This window comes from Ascaphus truei, chromosome 5 (genome assembly GCF_040206685.1).
Source record: "Ascaphus truei isolate aAscTru1 chromosome 5, aAscTru1.hap1, whole genome shotgun sequence".
In the NCBI taxonomy this organism is placed as follows: Eukaryota; Metazoa; Chordata; class Amphibia; order Anura; family Ascaphidae; genus Ascaphus; species Ascaphus truei.
This window is the reverse complement of record NC_134487.1, coordinates 266,869,658-266,891,507: the sequence shown is the minus strand read 5'-3', so window position 1 is coordinate 266,891,507 and position 21,850 is coordinate 266,869,658. Positions and strand designations below refer to the sequence as shown.

The following is a 21,850-nucleotide window of genomic DNA, read 5'->3' as shown; positions in this document are numbered from 1 at the left end:
GGCCTCTGCAACCGTCCGTGCTCTCCCCATTAAAATCTCCCGCACCCCAGTTTGCGCACCCCTGCCCTACATAATAGAGGACATAATTCAGGAGATAAACATTTGTAACATTCAATTGCATAAAAAACAAAAACCTGGCTTGTATGGGTAACGGGTAATCCCCACTTAAAGGTACAAACTCACAGAATTTGATCTTGATCAGGCGTTTTTAGTAAATTGAATCAGACACCAGATACTGCTGGGCTTTATCTCCCCATCGTAGGACGTAATCTCAAAAGTTGAAGTGATTTGGCAAAAAATCAAACCATAGTGGGATTCGATTTAGTACAATATTAAAACATAGAAAATGCACATTGCACTCACAGATTTATGGTCGAGAGTGCACAATTTGAGGAATCAGAACACAGTAAGCAGAACGGAGGTGTGCTCTGCTCGTCTGCCTGGGTGTCCAGCGCGTGTGGTATCCAGCGCAGAGTGCTTCTGCGTCACATCAGATCATATTCTCGTCTCGCAAAGTTTCGGCGACGCACTGCTTAAATGTCTCTCACCCCATAATGGTTTCACAGAGATGCAGAACGTGATACATCCCATGGAATGTGTGCATCATGTATCTCCTCACCAACTCCCCCTGCTTACATTCGCCTAGTGGCTAGGTGGGACAGACAGGGAAAAGTAGGAGCAGGGCAAAATATTTTTCATACATTGATGCAGAACATCCCATTTTTGCTCCAAATTTGTCTTGTTACAGAAACCCCCTGGTTTCTACGTATGCACTAAGTAAGTATGTTGCCACCACTGATTCTGGAAGCACATGGTCATTTGGAAAATACCGGCTCCCGGACGGAGGGGAAGCGCGGCCCTCCTGCCATAGCCGCCAACTTCAGGCTCCTCCCTCCTCGCTCTCAACCGGCTCCCGGACGGAGGGGAAGCGCGGCACGGCCCTCCTAACCCAGCCGCCAACGCTCACTTACCTCCCCGGTGCTACCTCCCCGGCCGCTGGGGGGCCAAGCAGCCTCCTTGGATCTGCGCCAGTCCCACTCTCCACCATCTCTCACTCCCGTTGTGTGTGTGTGGAGAGGGACATTTTACTCCTGCCAACAATTTGTGCCTCACTTTCACACCTACCCCTGCCCTTCACCCCCCACCCCTGCCCTTCACCCCCCTCCCTACCACTGCCCTTCACCCCCCCCCACCCCTGCCCTTTACCCCCCCTACCCCTGCCCTTCACCCCTGCCCTTCACCCCCCCTACCGCTGCCCTTCACCTACCCCTGCCCTTCACCCCCGCTACCCCTGCCCTACACCTGCCCTTCACCCCTACCCCTGCCCCCCCTACCCCTGCCCCCCCTACCCCTTCCCCCCCTACCCCTGCCCTTCACCCCCCGACCCCTGCCCTACACCCCCCTACCACTGCCCTTTACCCCCTCTACCCCTGCCCTTCAGCTCCCCCTACCCCTGCCCTTCACCCCCCCCACCCCCTGCCCTTCCCCTGCCCTTCACCCCCCCCCACCCCCTGCCCTTCACCCCTGCCCTCACCCCCACCCCTGCCCTCACCCCACCCACCCCCTGCCCTTCACCCCCCCTATCCCTGCCCTTCACCCCCCCTACCGCTGCCCTTCACCTACCCCTGCCCTTCACCCCCCCTACCCCTGCCCTTCACCCCCCCTACACCTGCCCTTCACCCCTACCCCTGCCCTTCACCTACCCCTGCCCCCCCTACCCCTGCCCCCCCCTACCCCTGCCCCCCCTACCCCTGCCCTTCACCCCCTACCCCTGCCCTACACCCCCCCCACCCCTGCCCTTCACCCCCCTACCACTGCCCTTTACCCCCTCTACCCCTGCCCTTCAGCCCCCCCTACCCCTGCCCTTCACCCCCCCCCCCCCCCCTGCCCTTCACCTCCCCCACCCCCTGCACTTCACCCCCCCCACCCCTGCCCTCACCCCCCCCCCCACCCCCTGCCCTTCACCCCCCCCACCCCTGCCCTTCACCCCCCCTACCACTGCCCTTCACCCCCCTACCCCTGCCCTTCACCCCCCTACCCCTGCCCTTCACCCCCCCACCCCCTGACCCCCCCCTACCCCTGCCCTTTACCACCCCTGCCCTTCACCCCCCCTACCCCTTCCCTTCACCCCCCCACACCCTTCACCCCACCCCTGCCCTTCACCCCCCCACACCCTTCACCCCCCACCCCTGCCCTTCACCCCCCTACCCCTGCCCTTCACCCCCCTACCCCTGCCCTTCACCCCCTACCCCTGCCCTTCACCCCCCCTACCCCTGCCCTTCACACCCCCTACCCTGCCCTTCACACCCCCCTACCCATGCCCTTCACCCCCCCTACCCCTGCCCTTCACCCCCCTCTACCCCTGCCCTTCACCCCCCCTACCCCTGCCCTTCACCCCCCCTAACCCTGCCCTTCACCCCCCTCTACCCCTGCCCTTCACCCCCTATCCCTGGCCTTCACCCCCCCTACCCCTGCCCTTCACCCCCCTCTACCCCTGCCCTTCACCTACCCCTTCCCTTCACCTACCCTGCCCTTCACCCCACCCTACACCTGCCCTTCACCCCCCCTACCCCTGACCTTCACCCCCCCTACCCCTGCCCTTCACCCCCCCCTACCCCTGCCCTTCACCCCCCTACCCCTGCCCTTCACCCCCCTACCCCTGCCCTTCACACCCCCCACCCCCTGCCTTCACCCCCCACCCCCTGCCCTTCACCCCCACCCCCTGCCCATCACCACCCCCTGCCCTTCACCCCCCACCCCCTGCCCATCACCCCCTCCACCCACTGCCCTTCACCCCACACCCCTGCCCTTCACCCCCCCCCCACCCCCTGCCCTTCACCCCCTCACCCCCTGCCCTTCACCCCCCCCTGCCCTTCACCCCCTATCCCTGGCCTTCACCCCCCCTACCCCTGCCCTTCACCTACCCCTGCCCTTCACCTACCCTGCCCTTCACCCCACCCTACCCCTGCCCTTCACCCCCCCTACCCCTGACCTTCACCCCCCCTACCCCTGCCCTTCACCCCCCCTACCCCTGCCTTTCACCCCCCTACCCCTGCCCTTCACCCCCCTATCCCTGCCCTTCACACCCCCCACCCCCTGCCTTCACCCCCCACCCCCTGCCCTTCACCCCCCACCCCCTGCCCATCACCCCCCCACCCCCTGCCCTTCACCCCCCACCCCTGCCCTTCACCCCCCCCCCCACCCCCTGCCCTTCACCCCCCCACCCCCTGCCCTTCACCCCCCCACCCCCTGCCCTTCACCCCCCCCACCCCCTGCCCTTCACCCCCCACCCCCTGCCATTCACACCCCCTACCCCTGCCCGTCACCACCCCACCCCCTGCCCTTCACCCCCCCCTACCCCTGCCCTTCACCCCCCCTACCCCTGCCCTTCACCCCCCCTACCCCTGCCCTTCACCCCCACCTACCCCTGCCCATCACCCTCCCCTACCCCTGCCCTTCACCCCCCTACCCCTGCCTTTCACCCCCCTCTGCCCTTCACCACCCATGCCCTACCCCTGCCCTTCACCCCCTACCCTTCACCACCTACCCCTGCCATTCACACCCCCTACCCCTGCCCGTCACCACCCCACCCCCTGCCCTTCACCCCCCCCTACCACTGCCCTTCACCCCCCCTACCCCTGCCCTTCACCCCCCCTACCCCTGCCCTTCACCCCCACCTACCCCTGCCCATCACCCTCCCCTACCCCTGCCCTTCACCCCCCTACCCCTGCCTTTCACCCCCCTCTGCCCTTCACCACCCATGCCCTACCCCTGCCCTTCACCCCCTACCCTTCACCACCTACCCCTGCCCTTCACCCCCACCCCCTACTCCTGCCCTTCACCCCCCACCCCCTACTCCTGCCCTTCACCCCCTCCCTTTGCCCCCTGCCCTTCGCCCCCCACCCCCTGCCCTTGACCCCCACCCCCTGCCCTAAGCCCCCCACCCCCTGCCCTTCGCCCCCCACCCCCTCCCCTTCGCCCCCCTGCCCTTCGCCCCCCACCCCCTCCCCTTCACCCCCCTCCCCCTGCCCTTCGCCCCCCACCCCCTCCCCCTGCCCTTCATCCCCCTGCCCTTCGCCCCCCTCCCCCTGCCCTTCGCCCCCCTCCCCCTGCCATTCATCCCCCTCCCCCTGCCCTTCGCCCCCCTCCCCCTGCCCTTCGCCCCCCCACCCCTGCCCTTCGCCCCCCACCCCCTCCCCGCCCTTCACCCCCCTCCCCGCCCTTCACCCCCTCCCCACCCTTCACCCCCTCCCCCTGCCCTTCACCCCCCACCCCCTCCCCCTGCCCTTCACCCCCCACCCCCTCCCTGCCCTTCACCCCCTCCCCGCCCTTCACCCCCTTCACGCACCCCCCCTTCCCACCCCGCCCTTCACGCACCCCCCCTTTTCACCCCGCCCTTCACGCACCCCTTCTTCACGCACCCCCCTTCCCACCCCGCCCTTCACGCACCCACCCTTCCCACCCCGCCCTTCACGCACCCCGCCCCTGCAATCCCGGGCAACGCCCCCGCACACCTCTCATTGGCTGGTATGCTCTAACAGTGTCTCACACACACCCCTATGCCCCCCTCACCGCAAACACCCCGCCCCCCCCTCACCGCAAACCCCAGCCTCCCCTCACCGCAAACCCCCCACACCCCCTCACCGCAAACCCCCCACACCCCCTCACCGCAAACTCCCCACCCCCCCTCACCGCAAACCCCCCACCCCCCCTCACTGCAAACCCCAGCCTCCCCGGCACCAAGCCTCCTCAACCTCACCTCTCGACACGCCGCCAGCAAAACTCACGCCGCCTCTCACACGCCGCCGCCTGCCACTCGGCTCTTCTCCTCGGGGCCCCGTATTACCGCCGGGAGCGCCAGCAAGCAGGTAACATCCCCCCCCGCGGCCGAGCCGGGAGCACCGGGTGGCGCAAGGAGGTAACCACCCCCCCACAACCCCCTCCCCGCGGTACCACCACCATTCCCCCGCGGCCGGGCCGGGAAGCCGGGAGCACGAGCAGGTATCACCACCACCCCCCCTTCACCTCCCCTCACCCCCCCACCCATTCGCAGCAGGGCAGAGGAAAAAGCAGAGGGGGGGGGGGCACACAACAACAAACAATAAACAACAACAACAAACTGACTGACACACGAACTGCCTGTCTGAAACACACACACACACTGACTGACACACACACTGACTAACACACACACACACTGACTGACACACACACACTGACTGACACACACACACTGACTGACACACACACACACTGACTGACACACACACACTGACTGACACACACACACACACACACACACTGACTGACACTGACTGACTGACACACACACACACTGACTGACAAACAAACACACACACACACACACACCACACACTGACTGACACACCCACACCACACCACATACTGACTGACACACCCACACACTGACTGACACACACACTGACTGACGAGCGCACACACACTGACTGACGCGCACACACACTGACTGACGCGCGCACACACACTGACTGACGCGCGCACACACTCTGACTAACGCGCACACACACAGAGTGCCTGAGACACACATACTGACTGATGCACACTGACTGCCTGACACGCGCACACACATCCTGACTGACGCACACACACACACACACTGCCTGCCACGCGCACACACACACTCTGATTGGCTGACACACACTGAATGGTGCGCGCACACACACTGACTGACGCGCGTCCACACACCCTGACTAACGCACACACCTGAGACACACATACTGACTGACGCACACACACACACACTGACTGACGCACACACAAGCACTGACTGACTGCCACGCGCACACACACAACCCATTACTGACGCACACACACACAGAGTGACTGACGTGCACACACACACCGACTGCCTGCCACGCGCACGCACACACCCCATGACTGACGCACGCACACACCTCCTGACTGACACACCCACACACTGACTGACACACACACTGACTGACGAGCGCACACACACTGACTGACGCGCGCACACACACTGACTGACGCGCGTCCACACACCCTGACTAACGCACACACCTGAGACACACATACTGACTGACGCACACACACACACACTGACTGACGCACACACAAGCACTGACTGACTGCCACGCGCACACACACAACCCATTACTGACGCACACACACACAGAGTGACTGACGTGCACACACACACCGACTGCCTGCCACGCGCACGCACACACCCCATGACTGACGCACGCACACACCTCCTGACTGACGCACACACACACCATGACTGACGCACACACCCCCTGACTGACGCACGCACACACACCCTGACTGACGCACGCACACAAAACCTGACAGGCGCACGCACCCACACCCTGACTGACGCACGCACACAAAACCTGACTGATGCACGTACACACACCCTGACTGACGCACGCACACACACACCCTGACTGACGCACGCACACACACACTGACTGACGCATGCACACACACTGACTGATGCATGCACACACTGACTGACGCAAGCACACACACACACACGGACTGACGCACGCACACCCTGACAGCCGCACGCACACAACCCCTGACAGCCGCACGCACACACACCCTGACTGACGCACACACACACACACACACACTGACGCGCACACACACACACTGACGTGCACACACACACACACACCAACACACACACACACACACACACACACACACTGACTGACTGATGCACACACACATACACACTGACTGACACGCACACACTGACTGACACACACACTGACTGACACACACACACTGACTGACACACACACACACTGACTAACTGATGCGCACACACACACACTGACTGCCACACACACTGACACACACACACACACACTGACTGCCACACACACACTGACTGCCACACACACTGACACACACACACTGACACACACACTGACTGACACACACACAAACACTGACTGACTGACACACACACACACTGACTGACTCACGCACACACTGACTGACGCGCACACACACACACAAACACACACACACTGACTGACGCGAACACACACAGACTGACTGACGCGCGCACACACACACACACACACTGACTGACGCGCACACACACACACACAAACTGACTGACTGATGCACACACACACACACAAACTGACTGACGCACGCACGCACACACACACTGACTGACTGACTGCCGCACGCACACACTGACTGACTGACGCGCACGCACACACTGACGCACACACTGACTGAGGCACACACGCACGCACACAGTGACTGACTGACTGACGCACACACACACTGCATCAAGCTGTAAAGGGGGGAGGGGGACTGTTTTGATGTGAACGGGGGACAAACAGAGAGGGGGGGAGACAGGGGAAGAGAGAGAGGGGGGAGGAGAGAGAGAGAGAGGAGCGGAAACATTACATCCCGGGCAACGCTAGGTCTCTCAGCTAGTTCTTCATAAATATAACAAACTTTGGAGACTTCAAAAGTGTTTTCTACATAGATGTAGTGTATACATGATATTTCACATGTAAACTCTGCATTAAAAGCATCATTATCTACTAAATAATATATCATCCTAGAACCAAATACACCTACCGTACCTCTTTACTACATGTGTAATAGTGAATTAGTACTCCCAAGATTACTGTGCTCGTCATTGCTGGTTCAAACCTACATGTTTTAAGAATCCTAGTGAGTACCAGCAGTGGGATGTTGATGTTTTCAAATCCCATACACTGTACTCTGCAACCTGACGGGCAGTCTCGGAATAAGAAGAACTGTTGTGTATAGCAGCACATTTTGTGTAATGGCGGTAGTCCTTTTATTGACCAGATTTTATAATGGTGTATAATGCTAAATCTAGCTGGGGTAATAACAGAAAAATAAGCACATCCGTAATTTATGTTGTAAAAAATATCCATAATACAGATTTTTAGGACAGTGTATTCAGGTCTTGTAATCTTGTAATAATTTCTCTCTTACAGGACTCCGGCATGAGGGGATTTACCGTAAAAACGGAGCCAAGTCCCGGATAAAGCTGCTCATGGACGAATTCCGCAGGGACGCCCGCAACGTCAAACTTCGTATCAGTGAGAACTTCATTGAGGACGTCACAGACGTGCTGAAAAGGTTTTTCCGGGAGTTGGAGGATCCAATCTTTACCGCAGAGCTGCACCCACAGTGGAAAGAAGCAGCAGGTATAGCACTAATGCCCATATATTATTCATCAATGCTATTTAATGACACCTATCAGTGCTTGAAAACACCATTTGGCACATTGAAGTAAATGAGCTGTAAGGTGTTTTCCGGGGACAGAAAGTGTCTTTTGGCAGAGCCCTGTTTAGTAAATATGCCACAATACGAACATTGTAGGCTAAAACTTTAGAACACTTGGAAACCAGGCATTCTGATTAGTCTAAACTCTGGGCATTAATTGGCTAGTAATTGAAATCAGTAGCAGCTAAAACATTAAAATAAAAACAAATCAAACACAACATAGCCTATAATCTTAATTATCCCTAAAGTATTAGTAATTATTACTTGGCCATTAATACCATGGCTGGAGCAGTTAATGGTCAGAGACTTAACCAACTATTACTTAATTAGTCTAATCTCTCTCAGTACGTTTATTTGTTTGTTTTCAGATATTCCTGCATCAATCAAGTCCATAATGTAGCTTTCTGATTCTTCTAAAGTATTAGTCTGTAATGTGTTTTCTACATTTTCACCAGTTTATCGATTGAGGAAAGATACATAGAGGTTGATGAAATTCAGGCTCAGACTTCCTTGCCCCTTTATTTTCATTATTATCGTTCAACATTTGCTCCAATTTGATATTGGGATTCCCGGTTTTATCCATCCAACACCTTTAACTATAAGTCTTTCTGGATTACCTCAGCATTTCCGCTGGGAAGAGCAACTATCCTTTTTAGAAGTTCTTGTTCCTTTTTCTATGGATCAATAATCTTATCTCACTTTCATGTTACTGTAAAATATTTGCCTATGAAATACATACTGTACACTGAGCTAACTCATGTAATATATTTAATGCATTAGGAAGTGCTGCAGAGTTTGTTTGTTTTCTTAAGCAAATGTCAGTGTAGGCAATGCTGTTTAGGCATCATTTGAAAAGGCTTTAGGCTAGAGGTGGGCAACCTATTTTTCAATGTAGCCACGTGGGGCGAATGAGAAGTGAAAATCGCCACACCATGTAAAAATTGAGAAATTAGGTTGCTCAATCGAACATTTAAAACACATACTGTTCGTCTGCTTCACTCACCTCAGCACTATTACTTGCTGCTGCTTCACTCAGAAGTGTATGTACAAAGCTCCTAGGCATTGTGGAATCAGGTTGTATTCTTCTTTTCATTTGTGTTATTTTGGAGTGAAACTGTGGGGGATTGTGTGTTTTATAGAGGTTTAAAGGTTGTTTTTGGGGTTTAAAAACCGTTTTTGTTTTTTCACCCAGGGACTGCAGTGGTTTTTCAACACAGCACAAGCTGCACTTTGGCTGGCTGGAAACTGCAGCTTTCAACCCCTCTCTCCTTCCCCCACCCCTGGTTGTTTAACTGGCTGTTTTACTTCCAATTTCACTTTATTTCCTATTGTTATATTTTGGAGTGAAACTGTGGGGGACCGTGTGTTTTGTAGAGGTTTAAAGGTTGTTTTTTGGGGTTTAAAAACCGTTTTTTGTTTTTCACCCAGGGACTGCAGTGGTTTTTCAACCCAGCAAAAGCTGCATTTTGGCTGGCTGGAACAGTAGCTTTCAACCCCTCTCCCCTCCCACACCCCTGGTTGTTTTACTTCTATTTTCACTTTATTTCTTAAGCCTGATTCCTCTTTTCTCACCTGCAAATAAGAGCTCTGTGTCTTTTCTTTAAAGACTTGTTAAAATTGTGGTGTTGCCTATTACAACAGAGAGAGAGTAACTAATAAGGGGGGGAAGATTTAAAACTGCAGCAGGTTTTAAAAGCTGTTTTTTTCCCCCTCCCTTTGCAGAGAGGTTAATTGGTTCTTAAAAGGACAGTTCCTCTTTGCACCTTTCTCTCTAAACACTACCTCCTCCCCTGACTAAAAGGCTTAATATTATCATGCCTAAGGGAGGTAGGAGTAGTGTGGCAACGGGGACCACACCCGGATACAGGACACCAAAAACTGTGGCCCCTAGGAGCAACACTCTTAGTCACAGCCCTAGGCCTGGTCCTTCCAGTGCCCTGGCCACGCCTCCCCCAGCGCCTGTTAGCAGCGTGGCCCCTGCGGCCCCAGTTCAAACATGGGCACAGATAACAGCTGCAGACGTCGACCCAAGCAACAACAATGCAGGGGCCACGCCCGGTGTGAGCAGGAAGCTTGGGGTGAGATGCCCAATGTCACCTGGCCTTAACATGGAGATCTATGTAAGGGCTGTGGCAGACGTTGTGGGTCCCTCTGCTGTGGTGGCGGCCAGCAAGATGTATGGGAGGGGCATTTTCTTCCTCCGTACGCTGGCTGCCACCCACACCCTGGTGCAGAAAGGCATCAATGTAGGGGGGATCTACATCCCTATAGAACCCAGGGAGGGGTTAGGCACAAAGGTCATCCTTTCAAACGTGCCCCCCTTCATCCCAGACAGCCTCTTGCGGCCGCACCTGCAAACCCTGGGAGACATTAAGTCTCCTATAACAAAATTGCCTATGGGCTGCAGGGATAGGGCGCTGAGGCATGTGCTCTCATTTAGGCAGCAGGTACAACTGCTGCTGCCGGGGAGCACAGAATCTGTGGAGGGTTCCTTTAGGGTGCCCTACGAGGGCATTCAATATACTTTTTTCTATGGCATGGAGGGGGTTAGGTGTTATCTTTGCAAGGAGCTGGGGCACACTCGTAGGAGTTGCCCCAAAGGGAACAGGAATCCCACCTCAGCTCCTGCACCCGCCCCTCCCTCTGCCAAGACACCCGGTACCGCTGTGCCTACCACAGCGGGGCCCTCAAGAGCCCAGGTCCCCCCTGGGACCATAGGAGATGTCGCTGCCCCATCTCGGGCGGTGACGTCTGCACCTCTCCCAAAAAAACAAAGGGAGAAGGTAAAGCCCTCGAGGGCCCAGGTCCGCCCTGGGACCGCAGAAGATGTCGCTGCCCCATCTCGGGTGGCGACATCTGCACCTCTCCCTAAAGATCAGAGAGAGAATGTAAAAGCCACCCCACAACAGTCACCCTCGGTTGTCGCTGTCCCCCCTCAAGAACAGCTTACCCCCAATGTAAGCACCGTACAGGGTGCGGGGGAGCAGGAGGAAGTTCCTGATGGAGAGGCAGCGGCATCCTCTCCTGGGGAATCAATCCCAGGAAGAGCAAATTTAAAAATAAAAACAAGAGGGTGTTTGAGGAGGTCGAGAAGGGTGAACCGGATTACGTTCACCCGCGGATGTCTCCTAAAGGGAACGCAACATCAGTTCCGCACGAGGTGGCTCCATCCGGCCCACTGGTTGGGATTAATCAGTGTGAGCCGGATCCCATAAATGAACAGCCCCCCCCCACCTCGAAGATCTGGAGGGAATGCAAGAGGAGGTACCTGACATCTCTGGGGTGGAAGGCCAAAGTGCTCAACAGCATGAGGCATTACCCCTAGGAATAGACGTTGGGGAGCCTCCCAACGCCCCTCTGGGTTGGAGAGCATCCCCCAGAGACTTGTGTTTCGGTGAATTTACCCCACCGGACACAAAAAAGATACCTGTCTTCGGGGACCCGGGGGTCGACCGGGATCCCCTTCTGGTTGTACCGCCTTCGGGTGACGCACATAGGGATAAAAGGCCCCGGTTTGCGTCACCAGAGGAAGGAGATGGGTTACGGCTGACCCCCGTGGGTGGGGGTTTGGAGGGTGTTTTGGTGAGCACTTCCGATTACATCTGGGAGTTGTCTGACCTGAACCCTCTTAGTGCGGAGTTTTGGGCAGGCACTTTATTGCGAGTGAATGCTGGGATAGACCCTCCCTTTGAGGTCCTTGCTAGTGAGTGCCCTCCCACGGTTGGTGAGTGCCCTCCCGCGGATGGTGAGTGCCCTCCCGCGGATGGTGAGGGCCCTCCCGCGGATGGTGAGGGCCCTCCCGCGGATGGTGAGGGCCCTCCCGCGGTTGGTGAGTGCCCTCCCGCAGGTGATGCGAACACCCGTGGCATGCCATTCATCTGTATGGCGCTTGAGGAAACTAGTAGGGCATTGTGTGCTTCTGTGGCCCCTGAGGACTCTCGGGAGACCACTGCCTCTGCCATGTCGCCACCAACTTCCCCTGAACATCCTGACTCGGGGATGGAGGTGGAGAGCACAGTGGACCCCCTCGTGGAAACACCGAGGAGGGATCCAATCTAGGGCTGAGAGAGGCCCCCGCAGAGAAGGACAGGGGTCTTGAATTCTCCAGCCAAGAGGAGCCTGGGGAGTTGGGGCTCAGTGGGGAGTCCTCTGGCACCATGGAGTCGGTGGACTCCTCGATCCCCGTTATCCCTGCCCGGGAGCTAGATAGTTTCCTGGATGCTACCCTCTGTAGACACGGACATACGAAGGTGCAGTTGGCCCTTGAGAGGTGGAAGGATACTTCGGTCATTCTCCACTCTCTCAGAGTATATATCAAGGCTAACCACAAGGCCAAACTTTCCGGGACTATCGAACATGTTCGGGTCCTAAAGTTTAACAAAGTGTTAGAGAGCACGTAAGGGCTTCTCGGGGTATAAAACCCTGAGCGCCTATGGGAAGCAAGACTCTTGATTACCAATGGCTTTGAGCATCGGTACGCTAAACGTAAATGGATGTAAGGATGGGTTTCGCAGGCTCCAGGTACTCTCCTTTTTACAAAAGGGAAAGTATTCTGTGAGTTTCCTGCAGGAAACCCATACCACTCCAGAGGCTGAAGCCAGCTGGCATCTGGAGTGGCGAGGCAAGGTCTTTTTCAGCCACCTCACTTCGACATCTTGTGGGGTGGTGACCCTGTTCTCTGAATCCTTTCAACCTGAGCTGCTGTTTGCCAAAACTGTTGTTCCAGGTCGCCTGTTGCATCTCAGGGTCGAGGACTACACGTTTAATTTCTTGAACGTGTATGCTCCTGCCACCGGACCCCTGAGAAGGCAGTTCTTCGTCAGATTGTCCGAATACCTGGAGACAGTCGACGCGGACGAACACGTGGTGCTTGGGGGTGATTTTAACTGCACCCTCGAGGCTCTGAGGGACCGGAATGGTCCAGAGCCACACCCAGGTTCTGCGTCGGCCTTGCGGGAGGTCATCACCCGCTACTCCTTGGTAGACGTCTGGCGAGAACAACATCCCGGGGTATCCACTGAGTTCACCTATGTTAGAGTATTTAGAGGTGGACGGATATTCTGGTCCCGGATCGATAGGCTGTACATATCCAGCCACAGCCTGTCGCGAGCTCAGTCCAGTACCATTAGGCTAGCGCCGTTTTCGGACCACAATTCTGTGTCCGTGACGGTGGCGCTAATACCAGCAGCGCCCTCGGCCGCCTATTGGCATTTCAACAATACGTTGTTGGAGGACAAGGGGTTTGCGACGTCGGTCCGAGACTTTTGGATGGCCTGGAGAGGTTGCAGGTCAGACTTTGCCACGTTAGAGCAGTGGTGGGACGTGGGCAAGGTTCATCTGCACCTCGTTTGTCAAGAGCACACTAAAGGTGCCAGCAGGCGGCGCGATGCTGAGATCGAGACCCTTAGGGAAGAGGTGCTCGATCTCGAGAGGCGGCTGTCTGTGGCAGGAGACCAATTCCTGCAGTGTGCGTACGTGGAGAGGAAGTGTGCTCTCCGGGACTTGGAAGATCGGAGAGCTCAGGGGGCGTATGTGCGATCCCGCATCCACTTCCTTCGGGAAGAGGGTCGCGGATCGCGCCTCTTCTACACGCTGGAGAAAAAGAGGGGAAACCGTAAACATATCACCTGCTTGCTAGCAGAGGACGGTACCCCTCTGACTGACCCGGAGAGCATCCAGGACAGAACACGGAGGTTTTACGTAGATCTTTTCTCTCCGGAGTCCATCCAGCCGGATGCGTGCAGGGTCTTATGGAAGGGGCTTTCCACGGTCAGCGAGGGTGGAAGAGAGCGGCTTGAGTTACCTTTGATTCTGGCCGAGCTCTCTGAAGCTCTTAATCTCATGTCCCACGGAAAAGCGCCGGGGCTAGACGGGCTGACTGTGGAGTTTTTCCGTTTTTTTTTGGGAGATGCAGGGACCTGATTTCACCGAGGTCCTGGCCGAAGCCCTGGAGACTGGTGACATGCCCCTTTCATGTCGGCGGGCAATACTGTCTCTGCTGCCGAAGAAGGGGGATCTCCGCCAGATCTCTAACTGGCGACCGGTCTCACTGCTCAGCATGGATTATAAAATCGTAGCCAAAGCGCTCTCGCTGAGGCTCAAGTCCGTGCTGGCAGAGGTGATTCACCCCGACCAGTCCTATACTGTCCCGGGCCGGAGCATTCATGACAACATTTTTCTGGTCCTGGACCTGCTACACCACGCGCAGAGGACTGGTCTGTCACTCGCCCTCCTGTCCCTAGATCAGGAGAAGGTGTTTGACAGGGTGGATCACCGTTACCTCATGCAGACCCTGCGGGAGTTTGGCTTTGGCCCACAATTTGTGGGCTTTCTCCGGATGCTGTACGCCTCTGCAGAGTGTCTGGTAAAAATTAATTGGTCCCTGACGGCACCTTTTGTGTTTGGTCGGGGAGTATGTCAGGGGTGTCCCCTGTCTGGGCAACTATACACGCTGGCCATCGAGCCCTTCCTCTGCCTACTGATGAGGAGGCTCACCGGGCTGGTGCTGCGGGAGCCCAGCATGCGGGTAGTCCTGTCGGCTTATGCCGATGACGTGCTCCTCGTGGCCCAGGACCTAGATGATCTGGAGCGGGCACAATCTTGCCAAGAGGTCTACACCGCGGCCTCTTCTGCTCGGATCAACTGGTCCAAGTGCTCCGGCATCTTGGTGGGTCCCTTACAGGTGGACTCATTGCCCCCCGCGTTTCGTAATATCTTGTGGGGGAGCGATACTCTCAAATATCTGGGAGTCTACCTGTCTGCTGCGGAGGACCCGGCCCTAGAAAACTTCAAGGAACTTGAAGAACTAGTCATTGCTCGTCTGGGGTCATGGGTGTATCTGTCAAGAATGCTTTCCCTTCTTCGTTGGTGTGGATTCGCCTGTTTTGTTCTGGAGTACACCCCCTCTCGTCCGGGCTGGTTCTTCTGTTTCTGGTGTTGGTTGTTACCCTCGGAATTAAAGAATTAAAGAACACAGGTTCAGCGACAATGGGATGACAAGCAAAAGAGGACAATCTAGGGTGGGGGTGTTCTATGAGGTAGACGGTATATAATCAAACACTCACACGGACATGTGTGGGTGTACTCAAGGGCTAGAGTATCTTTTAGCTCCCTGGATTGGTCTCACTGTTCCAAATAGCAAGTGATTGATTATAATGATAATAAATATAATGTATTGTTACTCACACGGCCAAGTGTGAGTGCACACTTGGAAAGGTATCTTGGATTGGTCCTGGTGTCCTGTATTGAAGAATTTCTAACCGCTCCTGTTCTGGATTCCTGGTTCGCTCCTAATAAGAGCCTGCAGCCTCCATGAAAATAAATTGACGCTCAATTCTCTGGTCTTTTAAATCCAAAAAGCACCTGGCCTATTCCCCCAAATGTTTAACTGCACTCCAGTTTCGTGCAGTTAAACATTTGGGGGAATAGGCCAGGTGCTTTTTGGATTTAAAAGACCAGAGAATTGAGCGTCAATTTATTTTCCTGGAGGCTGCAGGCTCTTATTGGGAGCGAACCAGGAATCCAGAACAGGAGCGGTTAGAAATTCTTCAATACAGGACACCAGGACCAATCCAAGATACCTTTCCAAGTGTGCATTCACACTTGGCCGTGTGAGTAACAATACATTATATTTATTATCATTATAATCAATCACTTGCTATTTGGAACAGTGAGAACAATCCAGGGAGCTAAAAGATACTCTAGCCCTTGAGTACACCCACACATGTCCGTGTGAGTGTTTGATTATATACCGTCTACCTCATAGAACACCCCCACCCTAGATTGTCCTCTTTTGCTTGTCATCCCATTGTCGCTGAACCTGTGTTCTTTAATTCTTTAATTCCGAGGGTAACAACCAACACCAGAAACAGAAGAACCAGCCCGGACGAGAGGGGGTGTACTCCAGAACAAAACAGGCGAATCCACACCAACGAAGAAGGAAAAGCACAGACGAGATCCTTAAAGAAAAGAATATAGGACGTAAAGATACCTTGATGCACACGCATTTGCACAAGGCCGTGTGAGTGTTTGAGATTATTTATAGATTCACATCACCCACACTAGCAGCTCAGAGTTTCATATATCTGAGTTCAGACTACTATTCCACCTGTGCTCCCCCATCCCCCCTTTTTCTGTCAGGGAGTGGTGTGTGTCCGCTCCCAGTTACACACTTTCCGCCTCCAATACCTGCAGAGATACCTATTCGCGGATCCGTCTCCGCAGTGGTGCCAGCTGGCGACCAGTTTCTTTCGCCAGCTGCGCAGTATGAGGTATGACCGGCAACTGTTTATCATCAGGCCCGAGGGTTTAGGAAGAAACCTCTCGGAGCTGCCGGCATACTACCGGGACTTATTAAAGGCATGGAAACTGGTCTCCGCGACCAGGAAGGAACAGGTGGTGGGGGTTGATTTCCTCGCCGAGCCCCTGCTGTATAATCCGGCAGTGGGGGCTCGGATGTTGGATTCACCCTCTATTTGCCGCCAGCTAATCCTGGCGCAAGTGACCAGAGTCGGGGATCTCCTGGACTATGAGTGGCGAGACTGGGTAAGCGCAGAGGTGCTTGCGCCCCGTATGGGTATGCTTACTGCCCGTGTCCCTCGTCGTTTGATCCGGGAGATTAAAGATGCCATCCACCCCGACTGACGCACCTTCATCGAGGGGGTTTTGCAGACCGGAAAGCATTGTCAACCTTTCAATCCTAGCTCTCCGGATCTTTGCGTGGAACTCAAACCACGGCAACCCCCTTGGGCTCCTCTTTCCCCCAACCTCAGCAGGTTGGGGGATATGTCCCCGGCATGTTTTCGCGGCATGCCGAGGAAAGTCCTGTATTCTCTGGTGCTCCATATAGTGCACTACCTCGCCCTTGTCACCCGCCCAGATACCATCTGGAGACGGGTATTTTTTGGGAACGAGGGCGAGAGACCCCGGTGGAGAGAGCTCTATTCAGCTTTGGTTCCCCGTCCCGCCGGGGATTTGAGTTGGAGGGTCCTCCACGGTGCACTGAGCACAGGAGAGTATTTGGCACACTTCTCGGACTCCCCCGCCGCCTGTCCCTTCTGTGGCGAGCGGGAGTCCGTATTCCACATTTATCTGAGCTGCGCCAGACTGCAGCCCCTCTTATCCACCTTGAGGAGCCTTCTTCTGCAGTTCTGGCTGGGTTTTTCCCCTCATCATTTTATTTTTGGGTGCCCAGTGTCCCGAGACAATAAGCCTAGGGATCTCCTAGTCAACCTGCTCCTGGCAGTGGCTAAGGTAGCCATTTACAAGACCAGGAGGCAGTGTTTGGAGAGGGGGGTCCCAATGAACATCGTGGCAGTATTCCGGGCGCTGGTGCACTCCCGTATTCGGGCAGAGTTCACGTACGCCGAGTCCGATTTCGGAGTTTGCCTCCCAGTGGGCGTTAGGCGGGGTGCTCTGCTCGGTATCCCCCATCATGGGTTCTTTTAAGTTAACCCTTCTTTTTTAAGTGCACTTTTTACAGTGCACTTGTTGGTTCCCTTATATATTTGTTTGACTGGTTTTTCTTTGTTCTACTTGGCAACAAGTAGAATTGCTGTTTAACTGAATTGGCCGGCTTCGCCGGCCAATCAGTATTAAACCAGATCAAAATAGGCTGCTTCTTTCACCTCAGCACTATCACCTGCTGCTTCTTCCCTCACCTCAGAACTATCACCTGCTGCTTCTTCCCTCACCTCAGCACTATCACCTGCTGCTTCTTCCCTCATCTCAGCACTATCACCTGCTGCTTCTTCCCTCACCTCAGCACTATCACCTGCTCCTGGTTCACTTCGTTGACTCATTCAGAAAGCGGAAACCAGCACACGCCACCAGGAAAATGATTATTTTACTGTGGGAGCTGGCAAACTAATTTGCCACACTTTCATGGCCAACTCGCTACTTGTGACAGGGTTGCCCACCTCGGCTTTAGACCATATGTTCGAAAGGCTATTAAAATGATGTTGTTAAATACGAGAGAATGTTAGAGAGGCAACATTGCGATCTTGATTTTTTTTAAACATAGGATTGAAGCAGGGGGTCTCCGGAGCTCAACTCTATTCATTTCAGCTCCGGGGACCACCTGCTTCCGGAGATATAGACTTCCGTAAGGCTGCCAGTAGCTTCTCCGCTCGGCTAGCAGGGATCACGTAATGGCAGAGTTTCAAATCTCCCATCACCCTGTTGGCCAATAGGAAGCCGTGACGTCATCAGGTTCGGCTTCCTATTGGTCCACGTGACAGTTTTAAACTTTGCCGAGATACCGGCAAACCCTTTAGAGGTAAGTATCTAGGGAAGCAGGGAGTTCCCGGAGCTGAAATTAATGGGGTTCAGGTCTGTAGACCCCCTGCTTGAAACCTATGTTAAAAAAATAATAAATAAAAAAAAGGGCAGGAATTGCTCCTTTAATGCTTTTTCTTTATTTGCACGTGGATGTATTTCACTAAGTGGTTGTGTTGGTAACAGCAGCTAGAATACTAATAGGTCCTAAGATATGACTGTGTGATGTCATACAGGCTCCATCCATGTTTTCTTGACTAAATAACAGTGTGAATTCTAAAAAGAGTAAGTTGGGTTATCATATTTGTGACATCAGCACCCAGGTTTGTGATATGTTGCACATATTTCATAGAGAACAAACAAAAGCCAAAGCGTCTGGAGAAATACATGGAGTTGATCACCCAACTACCCAGGGTCAACAGAGCTACACTGACTGCACTGATTGGCCACCTTTACCGGTAAGGAGTTGCATCATTGGATTGCTTGATTGGCTCGGTTACTTTACTATCATTTATGGGACCTGCTCAAAAGGAGCAGTCTTGCCTAGGATGAAAGTGAACTAAGGATAGTGGCACGTTTAACACTTTGAGGACCACCGTCCATGCGGCACTCGCCATCGCTCCGTGACCTCATCAGTGTAGATTGCGTGCGCAGGACGCGATCTCCCCTAGCAAACGAGCATTTTTCTTTTGACGATCTGTATCTACTACGCCATTGAAACCCCTGAGTGGGACTCAAAGGACTAATGGGATAAATGTAGTTGATTGAGATATTTAAATAATGACCACAATCAATAAGTAAGTTCTTATGCTCATATAATAGTGTAGAAGGTGCAGTATCCTACAGTTTTATTTTTTAAACTTTTACAAAGGGTAACTCACCATATATAATGAAAGAAGACGATATAATAATAACTTAATTTCATATAGCGCCTTTGTCCAATCAATGGGACACAAAACATATCACAATTACAGTATAGTGCATGGTACGGAGCATAACATTTTTACAGAAACTGTCCCTGCCCAGGTGAGCATACAATCTGTGATATTTGGTGCCTGAGGCACAGGGAGATAAATTGGCTTGCCCCAAGGTTATAAGGTGAAAGAACCAGGAATTGAACCAGGTCCCCCCCATAATCAGTGTCGTACTCATGGAGCCACTCCTTCTCCCTACATTTATATGCATGCATGACAACAAAGTAATAGTAAGTTAATTGCATTATTTTATTTTATCAGTCAAAAATCTCAATTTGGGAACTTAACACATATACCTCAGTATTCATACTGAACTCTGCAAACTTCTTGTGTTCACTAAAGCTCCCATTATTCAAACTCTCCCGTCGGTCTCTATTCCAGGGTTCAGAAATGTGCAGACTTAAACCAGATGTGCACTAAGAACCTAGCACTGCTCTTCGCACCCAGCCTGTTTCAGACAGATGGGAAAGGAGAACACGAGGTGAAGGTGATGGAGGATCTAATAGATAACTATGCCCGTGTATTCAGTGTAAGTATTTTTTTATTTCTGTATTTACTTACTCATGATCATTTATCATTGTGTATCCTCCTGGCATTGTAAGACTCTGCAGTGTACTACAATATAATACATTGCAAGTTCCCATTCACTGGAGGTATTCTTGATTTCTTTATACACCATGTTCTCTTTATTAAACTCGTTAAGATTGTCATGGGAAAGAGGGATGCACAATAAAAAAAGATATAAGGTTGGGTGGGATGTTGTTGGCACATATACACATACAGAGGAAAACTACATTACGTTGCTTACAATAGTATTGGAATTGTGCACAGGGGGGTTCTGGGTCTTATTAATTCAACTGCAGATCTGTTATCAACAAACCAATATATACAGGCAATAAGTAGCGATACAAATCTGGAGTTCTCACCATATTCCTTACGATTTTTTAGTGCAGAAACATTGCTTCAAAATGCAACTCTGTATAATTGTTTTTGCAGCAAAAAAGAGAGAGGATTCTGGGATATAACCTGATGTGTAACATTCAGGGCTGGGGAAGTAAAATGGATGGTGCAGGGTCACAGAACTGAACAAACCTTTTCGGGCGGTGATTTAATGGCTCCATTGTTTCATAATATCCTCATATGCCTTTTACTTATAATATCAAAAGACAAACTAGCAAAATATCAAAAAACATTTGTCTTTTTTAAATTATTATTCTTTCTTAATATTTGCTATGGCGAATTTCTTTTGACTGAATAATATACTATTTAAATGTAGTTCCGCCAGTATGTATTCATAGGTTTGTAACTGGTAGAAAATGACTGGCATAATGAATCCTTGCCACTGGGCATAAGGTGACTTGCCCAGGATCTTCTGTACTGTTTCACAGCACAGTGACTTCAACACCGATCTCACCAACGCATGTCCTTCTGACGTTCCTATCAGGGGCGCAACTAGAAATTCTCTTTTGAGGTTGGGGGCAGTTTTTACCTAACGGTCCCACAACTTTGGCTCGTCATGGCGCATCTCACGTGTGACGTTGCTTCACCATGACGTGACGTTGTCACATCGATGGAGGAGGGCTGCTCTCTTACAGAGAACAGGTATCCCAGAATCTTACAGAGACCCCACTCTCTCTCCTCCCCTCCCCCCCCCCGGCAATCAGTTTCATTGCTGTTGGGAAGAGTGCCACTGTGGGGCCTCTGTAACCGCGTGTAAATATATGAAATTCTTGGGGGGTGCAAATGAACCCTTGCACACTCCCCCTCACCCCCTGGTTTCGCTACTTGTTCCTATACTTTTTCCACTTGCTTGTAAAGGAAAACTTGTCCCTCAATTAATCACAGACATCTGGACCAATCTCCATGCTATGTAACACCCCCTAACATCCTCACCCTCAAACCTCAGGGATCGGCTGTCGGGCTGGCCCATACTCCAACCTGAGGTATACTCCATCCCACAATGAGCAGGCACTTTACCTTTTTGTTTACACATTGTCCCTCATCCCCTCTAGATTGTAAGTTCTCAGGAGCAGGACCCTAATTACCTTCTGTATCTGTTTGTACATGCTTGTCTGTATTTGTGTCATGGAACAAGAACTGCATTTCTGATTCACCCCCCTCTTTCCTTTGCAGCTTCTGCCTGTCAGTTCTTATTTTCAGCAGCATGGAGTTTGCACACACATACTGTGCCTGTGTGATATGTAACAATGTTGCATTTCTTGCCTCTGGGCATGTAATCAGTGAGCTGCTACTGCAGCCTCTGAGATCCTCACTAGAATGGGCTAGTCTGCTTTCTCCCCCTCTGCTCT

The 21,850-nt window shown here is 53.3% G+C and overlaps 1 protein-coding gene across 4 annotated transcripts in view; it reads left to right on the top strand.

Annotated features, from left to right (window-relative positions):
- Window positions 1–21,850, top strand: part of ARAP3 (ArfGAP with RhoGAP domain, ankyrin repeat and PH domain 3) — a 131,495-nt gene that overhangs the window by 85,822 nt on the left and 23,823 nt on the right. For all 4 annotated transcript variants that reach the window (XR_012801847.1, XM_075602014.1, XM_075602012.1 and 1 more), the window contains exons 21-23: window positions 8,001–8,213; window positions 18,920–19,025; window positions 19,923–20,070. Coding sequence is in view for 3 of the 4 variants with exons in the window: in XM_075602014.1 (XP_075458129.1) it covers window positions 8,001–8,213; window positions 18,920–19,025; window positions 19,923–20,070 (467 nt within the window). In the remaining variant the exon portion in view is untranslated. The remainder of the gene's footprint in view (window positions 1–8,000; window positions 8,214–18,919; window positions 19,026–19,922; window positions 20,071–21,850) is intronic.